Source organism: Hemitrygon akajei, chromosome 9 (genome assembly GCF_048418815.1).
Source record: "Hemitrygon akajei chromosome 9, sHemAka1.3, whole genome shotgun sequence".
Taxonomy (NCBI): Eukaryota; Metazoa; Chordata; class Chondrichthyes; order Myliobatiformes; family Dasyatidae; genus Hemitrygon; species Hemitrygon akajei.
Genome location: NC_133132.1, coordinates 108,939,381 through 108,957,164, shown reverse-complemented (window position 1 = coordinate 108,957,164; position 17,784 = coordinate 108,939,381). Strand labels below are relative to the sequence as shown.

Sequence of the window (17,784 nt, the reverse complement as noted above, 5' to 3'; positions counted from 1 at the left end):
TGCATAACACAATATTTTTATATAGTTGCTATATCATTAGCATTGAAAGAAACTCAAAAACCAAGTTGTCAGAATCAGAATTAGGTACATCACCAGCATATGTCATGAAATTTGTTAATTTGTCTCAATAATTATCCTCCTAAGAGTGGTAGAAAATTAACGTTGCCTCTGCTTTTTACAATTCCCACTACTTATGATGAAAAAGTTATAAGCCGGGTGCAGAGTAGCATAGTGGTTAGCCCAGTCGCTTTACAATGCCAGCACTCAGAGTTCAATTTCTACCTCTGCCTGTAAGCCGTTTCTACATTCTCTCCGTAACTGAATGGGATTTCTCCTGCATTCCGAAGATGCACAGTTTAGGGTCAGTATGATACACTGGCACTGGCCCCCAGCACAATCCTCATTGGTCTGATTTGACACGAATAGCACAGTTAACTATATTTTTTGATGTATTTGTGACAAAAAAGCTAAGCTTTACACTCTTTAATCTTTAAAATGCCACTTGTCAATTGCAAATCTTCAGCTAAATGGAAAAAAAAAATCACATTTTGTACTGATTTATTTCCTCTACAGAATCCATCTGAAAGACTATAGTGGAACAGCAGGCAAGATAAGCAGTCTCAGCCAAATGGGAAATTCTTTCAGCACGAAGGATTCAGACAATGACAAATGTCTTTGCAAATGTTCACAAATGGCATCTGGAGGTAAGAAGGAAATTTGGTCTCCTGCACATATTTCTTCTGAGGAGGGCACACTGCACGTGTACAATGGTGTCAAAATGAGTGGGTAAAAACATACATCAAGATTGGCAGATTTATGATATACAAATTCCTTTATCATTTTGTGAAATTCAGGGAATTTTACCTATGCTTTGAGCTCAGAATCATTCAAAATTCAAATTTATCAGAATTTCATCTGGTTATAATTAGGCAGATTATGGTGACTTAAATTATATTTTTATTAGATCAAATTCTGAAACTTTTTAGTGTTTGGGGAAACTCCACAAAAGCAATCTTTTCGGCAGGAAAATTAGCTCTTCTTACCCAAGCTCATGATTGACCAATTACTTCTTAAATATTTACCCTGCAAAGCTGAAAGACGAGGCTCGCTAAAGTTCTATAATTGGAAGTGCCAATGCTAATTAGCATACACTTTTAGATTTGCAGCTTGGCACACAAGGATTTATGCCTGAAGACAGAGCAGAAATATTTGTACATTCTTTCTCACTAAAATACATTTCAGTACTTCGCAATGAATAAACAAATACTCGCGCAGATTTAACTTTTAAAACTTGACATCTTGCACATGGGACAGTAGATACTAAAACAGTAAGATGATATATAATGCTAGAGTACAAAGGAGTGCTTACTTTAATCAAGATCTTTTAAGTCATTTAGTGATTTAGATGCATATCATATTTTTTACTGAGTTAAGTATTGTATGTAATTAGTTTTGCTACAACAAGTGTATGGGACATTGGAAAAAAGTTGAATTTCCCCATGGGGATGAATAAAGTATCTATCTATCTATCTATCTAAAACACAGGTGTAAAGGAGAAATACATAATTGTAACTCCAGATCTGTTGCAGCATTTAAAAAATACTAGGATAAATAACACAGTAATAAAAACCAATAAATAAAAGTACATAAGGTAGCTTATATATATATAGATTGATTCTACATATATAAAGTGATGCAAGGTACAGAAGTGTCTGTACATAAGGTGACTCTGAAGGGAAATGATAAAGTAGTGATGGTGTGGTGGGGTGGATTAGTGGGTGGAGGTATTGATCAGCTTTACTGCTTGGGGAAAGCAAATGTTTTTGAATCTGGTTGTCCTGGCATGGATGCCACATTGTCCCAATCCCATCAGGGAGGAGACTAACAGTCCGCGATCAGGGTGGGTGGGATTCTTTATGATATTGCTGACCATTTTTCCAGTATCTTTCTATATAATGTCCTTAATGGTGGGTAGGCTAGTGCAGTGATGCATTGGGCAGGTTTGACTATCAATGATAAAACCTTGTCTGGCCCAGTGCGGTTTCCGTAGCATGCAGTGATAGAGCATTTTAGAATACCCTCTACTGCGCAACTGTAGATCATGACTATTGATGTGGTCATGAGTACTGAACATTTTGGCCTGAGACCCTTCACCAGGATTTGAAGAAGTCCTGATGAGGGGTCTTGGCCCAAAACATCAACTCTTTATTTCTTTCCATAGATGTTTCCTGACCTGCTGAGTTCACTCAGCATTTTGTTTGTTACTCTTAACTTGATTGTTGGGTTGTTTCAATAGAGATTTATCCACTTCATTGTATTAAACTTCTCTTTAATTGTACTAATCTATCTTGCTGCAGTCATGACAGGGCTTTTTAGTGAAACTGATCTTTTTTCTGTTAGATTGATTTAGAGTGCAGCTAAATATATAGTTTCACAAGTGGCATTTGTTGTGTATTTCATACTATAGTTATATTTAATAGTGTAAATATATTGTTTGATTAAGCATTTATTGTTGGTTACACAAGTCATTACACCACCATATTGTAAGCACGTGCCTCACTAAAGTAGGGATGAAGTAGACACGTTTATCCAAGGCTCTCTTGATTGTTCTTTTGATTAGTGATGAGCAGGTTTTAAATTGACTACCTACCTGTTGAAGTACAGTGAGACATAGAGTTTAAAAATAAAAGTGCAGCTTGTTTTTTCTTTGGAAAGGGAGAAAGAGACTTGAGTTTTTAAAAAGCGTAGCATGTTTTAAATTTCTCGCTGAAAGACAGTCAAGTTTAAAAAAAAGGAAGAGGAAGGACAAAATTCCCAGGTTTGCAAACAGTGAGTACTGGGTGATTATAATAATGAATAAGTAGAGCAGAAATGGCTGGCTACATCAGAAAGTTAGATGTGTTCGATTGCTAACAGATAAATGGATTAGGTATAATGTAAGATTGAGAAGTATTTTAAAGCAAATTGAATAGCTGATGAGAAACGTGTGCCAGTTCTGGTGAATGCATTTGGTGGAACAGAACACAGTTTGCTTTGAATTTTGGCTGCTCCAACTAATCCAGCTTAAATATGCTTTATTGATGTTATAAATGTAATGCAGGAACATAAAACCAGGACTATTGTTGTTTGCAGAATGCTGCAAGCTGCATAGGTGGAATCTAAATGAATGAAGGTCCTTTTCAGCTTATGTGGTTGAATTGAAGAGATGGTCTCAGCATCGGCAGTTCATTGATGAGCTAATGATGCACTGAGAGACTGTTTAGCCTGTGGAATCTTACAAGAAAGCACTAAAAAGCAACTTCTAACTGAAGCACAATTCACATTTAAAAGAGTAGTTGAAATCACTGTATCAATGGAAACAGCAGCCAGAGACATGCTTGATTAGAGTCATGAATCAAAGTGATTGTGAATAGAAATCAGACATCTAAACAGAAACCTGCCTGGCCAAACATATTGTGTTACCATTGTGGCAGGGGCTCACATACTCCAGGTGAAACTGGCAAAAAATGCAACAAAGTAGGACACATACAAACAGCAAGTCAGGCATTGAAAAATAATTGGATTGTACAGGGAAGGTATAAAGATTAAAAAGCCAAGTTGCAGATTTAAAAAGAGCACTTTGGTGAAAAATCTGATATTGATGAGAGTGATACAAGACTGGATAGCCTTTGGATTTACAATGCGATAAACTAACGAGAGACAATATGGCTTGTACCAGAAGTGAATGGCAAATTAATTAAAGTGGAATAGGACACTGGCTCGCTGTCTTAGTCCTTACAACAAAATGAGTTTGAACCGTATTTCAAAGATACTAAACTGCAGATATCCAACTGAGAACTTACACTGGAGAAAAGATAACTCCTGTGGGAGTGACATTAAAAACAATGAAACACAACAAGTTGCATTGAGCTTGCATGTGGTAAAAACTTGTATAAGGACCAACATTGTGGAGACATGAGTGGCTGTGACAACTACAACTTGATTGGAGATCCACCCACCATTCGCATGCCACATTCCCTGCAATAGAGTCAATAGAAAGAGAATTTTGAAAAAAGGTACTTGATGATGCCATAGCAGCATTCAAGGATGGGACTGGAAAACCCAAACGTATCAAGGGTAAAATATTGTTAAATGAAAATGCCAACCCAAGTGGCAGTGCTGCAAAGCCAAAGGGTTTTGGTCGAAACTTCCATTTTGTACTCTTTTCCATAGATGCTGCCCAGCCTGCTGAGTTGCTCCAGCAATTTGTGTGTGTTGCTCAGATTACCAGCATCTGCAAGATTTTCTCTTGTTTGTTGTTTTACAAAGCCTGTCCAGTTCCTTACACCATCTGTGAGAAAGTAGCCAGTGAGCAAAATTGCATGGAGGCTGAAGGAGTTCTTTCCAAGGTTAAGTGGAGCCTATGGGCAACACCAGTGGTCCCAGTCGTCAACAAGAATAGGTCAGTCAGGATCTGTGGTGATTTTAAGGTCACCACAAACCCAGTACAGAAAGCAGAACAATACCCTCTACCCAGGATAGAGGATATCCTTGTAAATCTTTCTGTGTTGTGAAGTTAGTTGAGGCCTACCTACAAATGGAGATGGAAGGAGAGTCCTAAGTGTTTCTCACTATAAACACTCACAAAGGGCTCTATTGCTATAATGGGCTTATTTTTGGAGCAGAATCTGCACCAGCAATCTGGCAGAAAGTTATGGATCAGGTGCTGCAAGGCTACCCAGGCACTCAATGTTACCTGGATAACATCATTGTTACTGATGAGGGTGACAAGGAACATCTCCAGCATCTCAAGACAGTATTAAAAGGTTTAGAATATTATGGGTTTAGATCATGAGGAAATAAGTGTGAGCTCTTTAAACCAAGCATCACTTACTATGGTCACACCATTGACACAAAAGAATTACACAATTGTGCTGAGAGTACTCAAGCAATGGTGGATGCCTCAAGGCCAAAGGACATGTTACAGTTGCAGCCCATTTTCAGATTTGTAAATTACTATAACAGGCTCCAGACAAACCTGGCTATTGTGCTCCACCCCTTAAACTCATTACTACAGATCAAGAAAAAATGGCAATGGACTAAGCAGTGTAGGGAGGTTTTGCAAAAGATTAAAACATGGTGACATCAGACACTGTGCTTACACATTATGATCCACATCATCCAGTGAAACTTGCCTGTGAGCCTTGCTTTATGGTACAGGTGCAGTCAGTATGAGTGATGGAAGTAAATTCCCCATTGCATTTGTATCACGTTCCCTTACATTTACATTTACGTTCAGATTGACAGAGAGGACTAAAGTCTGTTTTGTGGTGTAAAACATTTCAACCAGAACCTATATTGCAGAGAGTCTAATGTAATTACTGATCATCAACCACTAGAGCTCAGTTTCAATCCAAAGAAGGGTGTTCCACGAACAGCAGCAGCACAAATGCAGAGATGGGCTCTGATTCTTGGAGGAACAACTACAAGACTGAATTCAAGAGGACCACAAAGCATGGAAATGCTGATGAATTACCCATTTACCCTTGGAAATGGAAATACCTGAAAAATTTACAAAACAGAACATTCCTCCTAATGTATTCTCCCCAATGTAAATTGGAAGTCCCCCCCTACAACAGCAGAGATGATCTAAGGAGAAACTGGAAAATACTCTGCACTGTCGCAGGTCTACATGGTCACCCAAAATGTCTGGAATGTGCAGCAAAAACTCCAGTTCCCCTATTTTCACCAGTGCCGGGATGACTTGCCCTGGATGGGAGTTGCCTTATGTGGGGCTTAAGAGTTATTATACCATTCAAACTGGAAGCTAATGTGTTGGAGAATCTGCATGCCTATCATCTAAATGTGGTCAACATGAAATGGTGGCTCTGGTGGCCTGGGATCATCAGTAGATTGAACAGCTTGCCATGTATTGTTCAGGATACCAACATGTCCAGAAGAAAGGTGGCCAGAGCTATCAGAACCAGTTTCTGTAGTCCCAGAGTCAATTCCTACAACCACCATGGAGGAGACCCCAGAACCTGAGATAACTTCACAGCCACAAGTCTCTCCTGCCAAGCAGAGTGACACTCCCCAACATCAGGAAAGACGTTATCCCACAAGAGCAAGAAACCCTCCACAGCGATTAAATCTTTAGGCCTGAATGGGACATTTAAAACTTTAAGCAGGGAGCACTGTGATACACTTAGTATTTCAGTAAAATTTGAGTAATATTGTAAATATGCTGTTTGATTAAGCATTATTTGTTATATAATTCATTACTTGTTATATATACGAAGTATGTAAATGGAATGCATCATTAGTGCACGTCTCACTTAAAGTAAAAATGAAAAGTATATGTTTGTCTTCCTGCATTTTTTTTCAACTAGTTTTGTTTTGGAATTACACAAGGTACCAGAAACTAGAGGTTCATAAGCCATTTCTCATCAAGGATATCAGAGGTGGAGAGTGTCAGCAACTTTAAATTCTTCGGTGTTAATTTCAGAGGATCTGTCCTGTAAATGCTATTACGAAAAAAGCAGGGCAGCACCTCTACTTTCTTAGAAGTTTGCACAGATTTGGCATGTCATCTAAAACTTTGATACACTTCTGTAGACGTGAAGTGTCTATTGACTGGTTGCATCACTGCCTGGTAAGGAAACACCAATACCCTTGAATGGAAATGCCTACAAAAAGTTGTGGATACAGCTCAGTCTATCACAAGTAAAGTCCTCCCCAACATTGAGCACATCTACAAGGAGCACTGTAGTAGGAAAGCAGCACCCATCATCAAGGTGCCCGATCACCAGGCTATGCTCTACTCTCGTTGCGATCAGGAAGAAGGTACAGGAGCCTCAGGACTCACACCACCAGGTTCAGGAACAATTATTACCCCTCAACCATCAGGCTCTTGAGCCAGAGGAGATAACTTCACTCACCAATCACTGTTCCTACAATTGATGGACTCACTTTCAAGGACTCTTCATTTTATGTTCTTGATTTTTATTGTTTATTTATTTAAAACTTAATTTTTTTTCTTTCTTTTTGTAATTGGACATTTTGTTGTCTTTTGCACATTGATTGTTTATCCATCCTGTTGAGTGACTGCGGTCTTTCATTCATTTTATTGTGTTTCTTGCATTTACTGTGAATGCCTGCTAGAAAACGAATCTCTGGGTTGTTTATGGTGATATATACATATGTACTTTGATAATAGAATAACTGAATTTTGGACAAGTCTCCACTTTCAGGACATGTGAATTTAAATTTACTATGCTGCGTTCATTGTCACACCATGCTGTATCCAAAGTAACCAAACATGCAACCACGAATAAGGAAGATTTTGACTGTTTGATCCTTCAAGTCTGTTCAACCATTTACTGAAATGGTGGCAGATTTGGCAACAGTCACAACTCCATGCTATCCATTCACTTCCTTCTCAAGATACTGCCTTTTAGATATTCAAAGGTTCTCATTATGGTTTCAGCAAGTTTCAAACATATAACCCTCAGGGAAAAGGTTGCTCATTTGTGTTAACAAGGGTACCCATTATTTCTAAAACAGTGACTCCTAGTTCAAGACTCTGCCACAAGAATAAAGATCCTTGTCAGAACCACCCAGTCAAAACCCCTCAGGAACTGTTTCAATCAAGTAACAGTTCTGATGAAGGCGCCTCCATCTGAAAGCTGATCCTTGTTTCTCTTCCCTCAGATACAGCCTGGCCGGCTGAGTATTTCCAGCATTTCCTGTTTTTGTTTCAGATTTGAAGCATCTTCAGCTTTATGTCTATGAAAGTTCTCATTCATCCAGGTCATTGTACGAGGGGTGATTGATAATTCATGGCCTAAGGTAGAAGGAGTCAATTTTAGAAAATCAAGCACATTTATTTTTCAACATAGTCCCCTCCTACTTAGTCCAGCGGTCGTGGAGCATACGGATCTTGGACCTCCAGAAAGTGTCCACAGCAGGGGTGATTGATAAGTTTGTGGCCTAAGGTAGAAGGAGATGAGTTATACAGCTCTCGTTACATGCACATGCAGTTCAGCTCTTTGAATGGTTATGCAGAAAATTTGAAGTTAATAACTCATCAGGGGTGATTGATAAGTTTGTGGCCAACGGTAGGAGGTTCCTTTCATTAGCTGGTCATGTCATCAGTAAGCTAGAGCCAAAGAAATCTTCCAGTCTATGACCTGAGAATTACTACTGAATATGCCCCAACCTACATATCTGGCAGTTATAAAAATCTAACTGTGCAAACAAATAAATCTTCTCCTCTCACCTACTCTCTGGCTATCAATCTTTCTGCTGTTACTGGGGACAGATGGTCATCATACGAACTCGTACCAAAGCCTTCAATATTCTTAAATTCTGTGCCCTATTGATTAACTTCTTTCATCTTTACATGTTAATAAAACATTTAGGTAAAGTATTCAATGCAGCAAAAGGCTCCATTGTGCTTCATGTGAGTGTTATCTTATAGAATCTGGCAATGACTCACATTGGGAGATATTAGAACTGATTATCAAGGCTTAGTCAATAAGGAGCAATCAATCACATTCTTTTGAACGTCTCATTAAGTTCAGACATGCTCTGCTAAAATTGGATTAGACTAATAAAATGAACTTACTTTATTGATTTAAGATTTAGACAATGCCTTTGGGGCCCATGATCACCATCAATTCCATTACCTCACTGAGCAACATTCTCAGGTTGAATGGGACCTATTTTACACTCTTGATGTCTCACTTAAATTTATTTGTACCCTGACACATTGACCATTCCAAATAAACCTTCCTGAACCATCCTTACATTGCTCTTTGTCCAAAGCCTCCTAACTCAGTTGTCAAAATGTTGATCCAGATCAAAACAGCAGCTCATTTGCTCAATTTCTTCATGGCTCCTAGTCTTGCCCCCAAATAATTTTCCAAACTACCATCTTAATCTTTTGTTTAATTTCCTTCATGACTTTGCACTTTTTATATTGTAACCTCCTGCAACCTTACAAATCAATGTGAATAGAAACATAGAAAATCTACAGCACAATACAGGCCCTTCAGCCTATAATGCTGTGCCAAACATGTACTTACCTTAGAAATTACCTAGGGTTACCCATAGCCCTCTATTTTTCTAAGATCCATGTACCTATCCAGGAGTCTCTTAAAAGACCCTATGATATCCCCCTCCACCACCGTTGCAGGCAGCCCATTCCATGCACCCACCACTCTCTGCGTAAAAAACTTACCCCTAACATCTCCTCTGTACCTACTTCCAAGCACCTTAAAACTGTGCCCTCTCATGCTAGCCATTTCAGCCCTGGGAAAAAGCCTCTGACTAGCCACACAATCAATGCCTCTCATTATCTTATATACCTCTATCAGGTCACCGCTCAGCCTCCGCCGCTCCAAGGAGAAAAGGCCGAGTTCACTCAATTTATTCTCATAAAGCATGCTTCCCAAACCAGGCAACATCTTTGTAAATTTCCTCTGCACCCTTTCTAAAGTTTCCACATCCTTCCTGTAGTGAGGCAACCAGAAATGAGCACAGTACTGCAAGTGGGGTCTGACCAGGGTCCTATATAGCTGGAACGTTACCTCTCAGCTCTTAAACTCAATCCCATGATTGATGAAGGCCAATGCACCATATGCCTTCTTAACCACAGGGTGAACCTGCAGAGCAGCTTTGAGTGTCCTATGCACTCGGACCACAAGATCCTTCTGATCCTCCACACTGCCAAGAGTCTTCCCATTACTGCTAATATTCTGCCTCGTATTTGACCTACCAAAATAAACCACCTCACACTTATCTGGGTTGAACTCCATCTGCCACTTCTCAGCCCAGTTTTGCATCCTATCAATGTCCCGCTGTAACCTCTGACAGCCCTCCACACTATCCACAACACCCCCAACCTTTGTGTCATCAGCAAATTTACTAATCCATCCCTCCACTTCCTCATCCAGGTCATTTATAAAAATCATGAAGAGTATGGGTCCCAGAACAGATTCCTGAGGCACACCACTGGTCACTGACCTCCATGCAGAATATGACCCGTCTACAACCACTCTTTAACAGAAAGTACACTGCAGATGCTGTTGTCAAAGCAACACGTGCAACACGCTGGAGGAACTCAGCAGGTCGGGCAGCATCTGTGGAAACAAGCAGTCAATGTTTCAGGACGAAGGGTCTCGGCCCAAAACATTGACTGCTCGTTTCCACGGATGCTGCCCAACCTGCTGAGTTCCACCAGCACGTTGCACGTGTTGCTACAACCACTCTTTGCCTTGTATGGGCAAGCCACTTCTGGATCCACAAAGCAATGTCCCCTTGGATCCCATGCCACCTTACTTTCTCAATAATCCTTGCATGGGGTACCTTATCAAATGTCTTGCTGAAATCCATACACACTGCATCTACTGCTCTAATTTCATCAACGTGTTTAGCCAAATCCTCAAAAAGTTCAATCAGGCACGTAAGGCACGCTCCAACTCCTTTCCTCCATCAAATTATGCCCCTGACATTTACTTGGGATAGAGATAATGGTCATACTAAACTTGATGCTGGGCTGTGCACAGTGGCAACTTTATTAGGTACACCTCTTGTTAATGCAAATATCTAATCAACCAATCATGTGGCAGCAACTCAATGTATAAAAGCATGCAGACATGGTCAAGAAGTTTAGTTGGTGGTCAAGCCAAACACTGGACTGGGGAAAAAATGTGATTCAAGTGATTTTGACTATGGAATGATTGTTGTTGCTAGACAAAGTAGTTTGCATGTCTCAGAAACTGCTGATCTCCTGGGATTTTCACTCACAATACTCAAGTTTACAAAGACTGGTGCAAAAAAACAAAAATCATCCAGTGAGTGGCAAATCTATGGGTGAAAGCACCGTGTTAATGAGAGAGAATGACAAAGTGTGTTCAAGATGACAGGACGATGACTAACTCAAAAAACCACATGTTACAACAGCTTCTCTCAATGCACAACACGTCAAACCTGGTAGTGGATGGTCTACAGCAACAGAAGACCACAAAGATACAAGTAGTGGCCACTTTATTAGGTACAGAAAGTAATCAATTGGCCACTAAGTGTAAATATTATAATAGTGATGAACAGTTTAGGTTTGAAGGAAGAAGGTGGATGAAACTTGTTTAAATTCTGAAGGACAATCAAAGACCCATAGACCTAATTTAATGAATACAAGACTGGACTGCTCATAGAGGAGTCAAGAAAAAGGGGATACAGTATTCATGAGATTGGAATTAGACTGCTTGGATTTGGGTGCTGCAAGTTTGGAATTATGTACAGGGAAAATGAGAATAAAATGTGTGTTTTTGAACAAATATAAATTAAAAATTGAGGAATTGTGAGGAGGCAGCAACAGCAATGAATAATACAGGTGTACAAGATAATAAGCGGCATAGATTGAATGGACAGCCAGAGACTTTTTCCCAGGGCAGAAAAGGATTATGCAAGGGGGCATAACTTTAAGGAGGAATGTAGAGGAGTATGTGTTGGAGGTAGGTATTTTTTAAAACACAGAGTGCTGGGTGCATGTATCAACCTGCTAAGGGTGATGGTAGAGGCATTCACATTCAGGACATTTAAGAAACTCTTAACACATAAATGAGAGAAAAACAGGGCTGTGTAGTAGGCAAAGGTTAGATTGCTTTTAGAGTAGGTTAAAGGGTTGGCAGAACATTGTAGGCCTAAGAGTCTATACTGTTCTGTAGTGTTCTATGAATTCAGTGGAGGTGAGTGAAGATGATAGTTAGAGTCGCTGCATGAGCTAGTTATGATAATTATTTCTATCTTCAGATCTTATCTATCAATAGAATCTAATTGACAACCCTATAAAAATTATAAAACGCTTAACACATTTCTGACTGATGTTTTTGAATGTTTAAAAGATACGTAGCCAGAACATAAGACTTAATCTGAGTCTTAACTCTTCTACATACAATAGATAATTTGAGGACTGACCTAATACAACTGGAGACAGCTTTGCATGTTTGTAGATTATATTTTATCAAAGATAAATTGGAGAGATTATCTCTGCTGATCATTATTCTACAGATAGTCAGTATTAGTAGTCTACTACAAAAGAAGCTTGCTTTCAGAAAGGTTGCATGGTTGTAGATTGTATTCTATCAAAGATCAATTGAGATTATCTCTGCTTTTCATTCTACAGATAGTCAGTTTAAATAGTCTACTACAAAAACAGCTTGTGTTCAGAAAGGAAATACAGCACATTTGTATCTTCAAAAAATAGTTGTATGCAATGTTTCCAGATGATCAATGATCATAAAATCAGAGTTATTGAGCACTACTGTAGAAAATAAGCTCTTCAGCCCATCTAGACTGTGCCATATCATCATTCTGCCATCCCATCAACCTGCATCTGGACAATAGCCCTCCATTCCCCTCCTAGTCATGTACCTACCCAAACTTCTCTTAAGTGTTGCAATCAAACCCACTTCATCACTTCTACTGGCAGCTTGTTCCACACGATCACCACCCTCTCACTGAAGTTCCCCCTCATGCTCCCCTTAAACATCTCAGCTTTCACCCTTACCTCATGTCCTCTAGTTCTAGTCTCTCCCAATCCTCAGTGGAGAGAGTTTGCTTGTATTTACTCTATCTATAATCCACATAATTTTGCATACCTCTATCAAATCTCCCCTCATCCTTTTGCACTTTATTAAGTCCTAACATGTTCAATCTTTCCTGATAACTCAGGTCCGCAAGTTCTGACAACATCCTTGTAAATTTTCGCTGTGTTCTTTCAATCTTCTTGAAAGTGTATTTACAAATTCCATTTGTAAAATATAGCATCTTAAAAATTCACTACTTCATTCGTAAATTAAAAGGCCAGATTTAATTTGAGTTGCACACAATGAAATACCAGCTGCATCTTCGGCCATCTATCTAACCTGACACATGTCCCTCTATCTTGCAGGGTGGTGGTTTGATGCTTGCGGTCCATCCAACCTGAACGGATTATACTACTCAGCAGGGCAGAATACAAACAGATTCAATGGAATCAAATGGTACTACTGGAAAGGATCAGGGTATTCCCTAAAGGCTACGACTATGATGATCAGACCTGCTAACTTCTAATTATGAATTTCTATGGAGATTGTTTATTGTCAGACCAATTATGTATAAAGACTGTTCTTTAAAGTTCCGTAAAGCCACAATTACAAGCATGTTTAAAATGTTGATTAATATGTGCACAATGCATTAATGTTTTAACTTACTATTTGGAAGTGAAGTCCAGAACTAATGAACGGATGTGAACAAACTGCTTGTAAATTGCATTCCATCTAGTTCTGTAGCTAATTCTGTTTTAAGAGGCAGCTTCTTGAATTCAACTCAACACTGGGAATAATAAAAAATCCAATGTAGCTGAATCCTTGGAAGAGAAGGTTTCTTTTTGTTCCTCAAACTTTCCTGAAGATGTGTTCTATGTCACAGCTGGTTTATTAGTAAGTACTAAATACAAAGCAGTCCCCTTTGAAACTGATTTCAAGGCAATTTGTTCTTCTGCAAACTAATCTGAAAGTCAAAGTAACTGGAACTATAAAAACCATAAATATTATTAAAAAGAATATTTGATTTTAAAACTTCATTTATTTCAAAATAGCATTAATAAGCCTTTTCTGGTCTTGGAACAAGTTTTCCTTGCAGATCATATGGTATATCAAAGGACAACAGAATTTACTTAAACATACCATGTAGAATGCCATTGTAATATTGATTGCAATACTCTACACAACTTATGTCATAATTAGAACTAGTGTGAATATCAGACTACCCATTTTGGTGAACACAGTTTTTGCTCATAAGATTTAAATTTACTGTTACAATTTAATCTCAAAGAAAAAAAAGTCTTGTGTCTTTGGATTAATCAGTTAAAACAACACTGTGATGCTTCTAAAACAGTATTTGTACCTTATAATTAATTGGAGGAGGCTTCATAGGTTAAAGAAATAGTCTTATTACTAAGCTACAAGAGATACAATCAATAGTCACCTGTATATAACTGCTCATTAGTGCAAATATCTAATCATCCAATCATGTGGCAGCAACTCAATGCAGGAAAAGATGCAGAGATGGTCAACAGCTTTAATTGTTGTTCAGACCAAACATCAGAACAGGGAATAACTGTGATTGAAATGCATCTGACTGTAGAATGCCAGGTGCTTTGAATATCTCAGAAACTGCTGATCTCCTGGGACCTTGACATACAACTCTACAGTTTCTAGAGTTTACAGAAAATGGTGTGAAAAACAAAAAAACACCCAGTAAGCAGCAGTTGTGGGTGAAAATGCCTTGTTAATGAAGAGGTCATAGGAGAATGGTAAAACTAGTTCAAGTTGATAAGGCAACAGTAACTTAGATAAGGCAGTATTTCCAGTGTGGCAGTATCTGTGGAAAGACAAACCATTACCATTTTATGTCTAAGACCCTTCATCAGGAGTAAAGAAAACAAATTGATACCATGTTGGAAAGAAGATAGAGATAGGTGGACTGGACAGAAAAATCACAGCCATGGGGAGAACATAGAAACTTATGTTGGCAGCACGGTAGTTTCGTGGTTAGTGTAGTGCTTTTGTCATGTTGGTGACCTGGATTCAATTCCTGCTGCTGTCTGCAAGGAGTATGTACATTCTCCCCGTGACCTTGTGGGTTTCCTCTGGGTGCTCCAGTGTCCTCCCACATTCCAAAGACATACAAGTTAGTAGGTTAATTGGTTGCATGGGTGTAATTGGGCGGCGCGGAATTGCTGGACCAGAATGGCCTATTACCGTGCTGTATCTTTAAATAAAATAAACTTCTTACAGACAGTGGTGAATTGAACCTGAGTATTATAAAGTTCTTACTAAGTATTTAATGCAGCTATTCTAATGACAGTACTTCACCAAAAAGTCACGATGCATAGTTGCCAAAATCACATTACAGACTCTACACACACACACACACACACACACACACACACAATGACAGCTAAATGAAGATGATTGTTGGAGGAGTTGCTGTGAGGTGAAGTAATTTCTTGGTGCCTTGGCGAACACAAACAACTCGGTGAAGCCAACAAGTCACAAGGATTTCCACTGGATTAGCTTTCTTGCACAGTACTTAGCTGCATGCATATAAACTTTTATGCAATAGCTGTGGTGCAAACCTCAGTCATAGCACAGTCGTGCACATATAAATTCTACAGCTATTGGAAACCTGGAGTAACACATAAAATGCTCAAGGAACTCAGCAAGTCAAGCAGCATCTATGGAAAAGAATAAACAGTCGATACTTTGGGACTGAAAGGTTTTGGCCCAAAACATCAACTCTTTATTCCTTTCCATAGATGGTGCATGATCTGCTGAGTTCCTCCAACATTTTGTGTTACACAAATATCCAGTTTTGTTTAGAGCAAAAACTGGCCTTTTTCCTTTTAGCTCTTTCCATAACACACCAAAACAATCCGCTATGGCTTTTGAACAGTTATTCATAAAACAGTGGAGAGATGGTCACATGTTCCCATAAAATAAAACAATATGATCTGCTGGTATCCATCTGCTTTCACCGAGTGTCTTGCTGCCATCCACTCCTACCTAAAGCAGGTCTCTCAGCACATACTTCCTTCAGAAAACATCCTCCAGTTGAAAGCAACCAGAATAAGACTAGCTCGATCACTGGCACTAGCTTCATCACCATTGATGACATCTTCTCAAGAAGGTGGCATCCATCATTAAGGACCCTTTACTACCTTTCTCATTACTACCATCAGTGAGGAGGTATAGGAGATGCAAGACCCACATTCAGCATTTTAGGATCAGCTTCATCCCCTCCACCAGATTTCTGAATGGTCCATGAACCCACGAATACTATTTCAGTATTTTGCTCATTTTGCAAGGTAGTATTTATTTATATTTCTTGTTGTAATTTATAGTATTGCACTGCAATGCTGCTGCAAAACAACAAATTTCACAACACATCAGTGATAATATACCTGATTCTGATTCACAAAATTGGGCTTTGGCAGCCAGCATGGACACCAGTTGCCAAGTCTGTTTATCAATGTCTCTGACACAACAAACAATTAAAAATTACACACTATTAAAAACACATTTAACTTAACTGAAGTCAAAAATGATGCATTGCATTTATCTTCCCCATTGGCAATTGTTCCTCCAACAAATGATTTGTTGTCTCTGTGCCAGACAGTGAGTTATGGGAATAGCAGACAGATTTCCCAGCATGTGATTCATCCAGTTGACACCTGTCAATAGTGAACTTCAGGATGGCAAAGGCAGGGAGTTTTCCAATGGTAATAAAACAGAACATTAAGAGGTGGTGAATTGACTTGCTCAAACTTATTCAAACTGTCATGGTGCACACTCATGGAACTATGTAGTATACTTATTTTATTTATTTACTTAGCGGTACAGTGCTAAATAGGCCCTCCGGTCCTTTGAGCCATGCTACCCAGCAACCCTTGATTTTACTCTAACCTAATGAGGTGACAATTTGCAATGACCAATGAACTTACTGACTGGTACGTCTTTGCACTGTGGAAGGATTTTCTCCAGGATTACTAGGAGAAAACCCATGTATTTCATGGGAAGGACATACAAATTACTTACAGGAGACGATTAAACTCCGAACTCGGATGCCACAAGCTGTAATACCATTGTGCTAACCACTACGCTACCATATAAGACAGTGCTTAGACAAAAGCTAATAATAATGGACAGTGCTCTTTCTTATTCCAAAGGCAACGAGGATATTTGCTACCAACAAGAGAAACCAAATTAATGATAGAATTACTATGGTGAAATATAAACAGAAGAATTTAAGAGATAATTGTCCGAAAAGAGAATCTCTTGGGTAATGTTCCCCAGTGCAAGTTCCTTTGCTACATGTACAAAGTATATATTTTGAACAATCGAAGAATTCTCCTTCGCCCAACCAAATATAAGATGGGCTATGCAGTGGATTCTGATTTATTTGGGCTAATGGTTAATCCCAGCACTATTTATTTGGAACTACTCTTATAGAACAAAAACTAATTAATAGCTGGAATTTCCTTTGTTTGCTTATTTGCCGCTTAATTGGGACAGGAGACTGTTGCCGAACAGAATCAGTCACATGCATGAGTGGCTGTTAGACACTACATCATCACAATGAAGAGAAAATCTGCAGATGCTGGAAATTCAAGCAACACACACAAAATGCTGGAGGAGCTCAGCAGACCAGGTAGTATCAAGGGTCTTGGCCTGAAAGGTCAACTGTTTACTCTTTTCCATAGATGCTGTCTAGCCTGCTGAGTTCCTCTAGCATTATGTGTGTGTGCTTATGATTTCCAGCACCTGCAGATTTTCTCGTGTTTCTGTCCACGAGAAAGAACATCAGTACTGCTTCTTAAGCATTACCATTTCTTGGTTTAAAGAAGTCACTTCCACATCCACACAAACAGAAAACATATTAAGTCGATACAAACAAATTATTACTATTACTGTACTATTACTGAGGTACTATCACTGTACCTCAACTGGAATGCTGAATTGAAAGTAAATGATAATGTTGCAGTTAATTGCAGACAATAGTCATCACAAAAAATTTAAATACACAAATAATTCCAATAAGAAAAGCTGCCTTTGATGAAAGCATGGAGTGAAGGCCATTTTCAGCCATCTGCAAACAATTGCTTGAGAGATTGCCTATTTTATCACAGTCGTTAAACTCTGCTAATCTCCTACAATTAGTGCTGAAACTGCATAAAGAGCCATAAACAATAATAACTGA

The 17,784-nt window shown here is 38.9% G+C and overlaps 2 protein-coding genes across 5 annotated transcripts in view; one reads left to right on the top strand and one right to left on the bottom strand.

The window, feature by feature from the left end:
• angpt2a (angiopoietin 2a) overlaps nt 1–13,604 on the top strand; it is a 102,609-nt gene extending 89,005 nt beyond the window's left edge. The window contains 2 exon segments of the mRNA XM_073056761.1: nt 574–704; nt 12,935–13,604. Coding sequence (XP_072912862.1) covers nt 574–704; nt 12,935–13,095 — 292 coding nt within the window. The 3' untranslated portion in view covers nt 13,096–13,604.
• mcph1 (microcephalin 1) overlaps nt 1–17,784 on the bottom strand; it is a 261,368-nt gene that overhangs the window by 158,548 nt on the left and 85,036 nt on the right. The gene's annotated exons all lie outside the window — the stretch shown is intronic.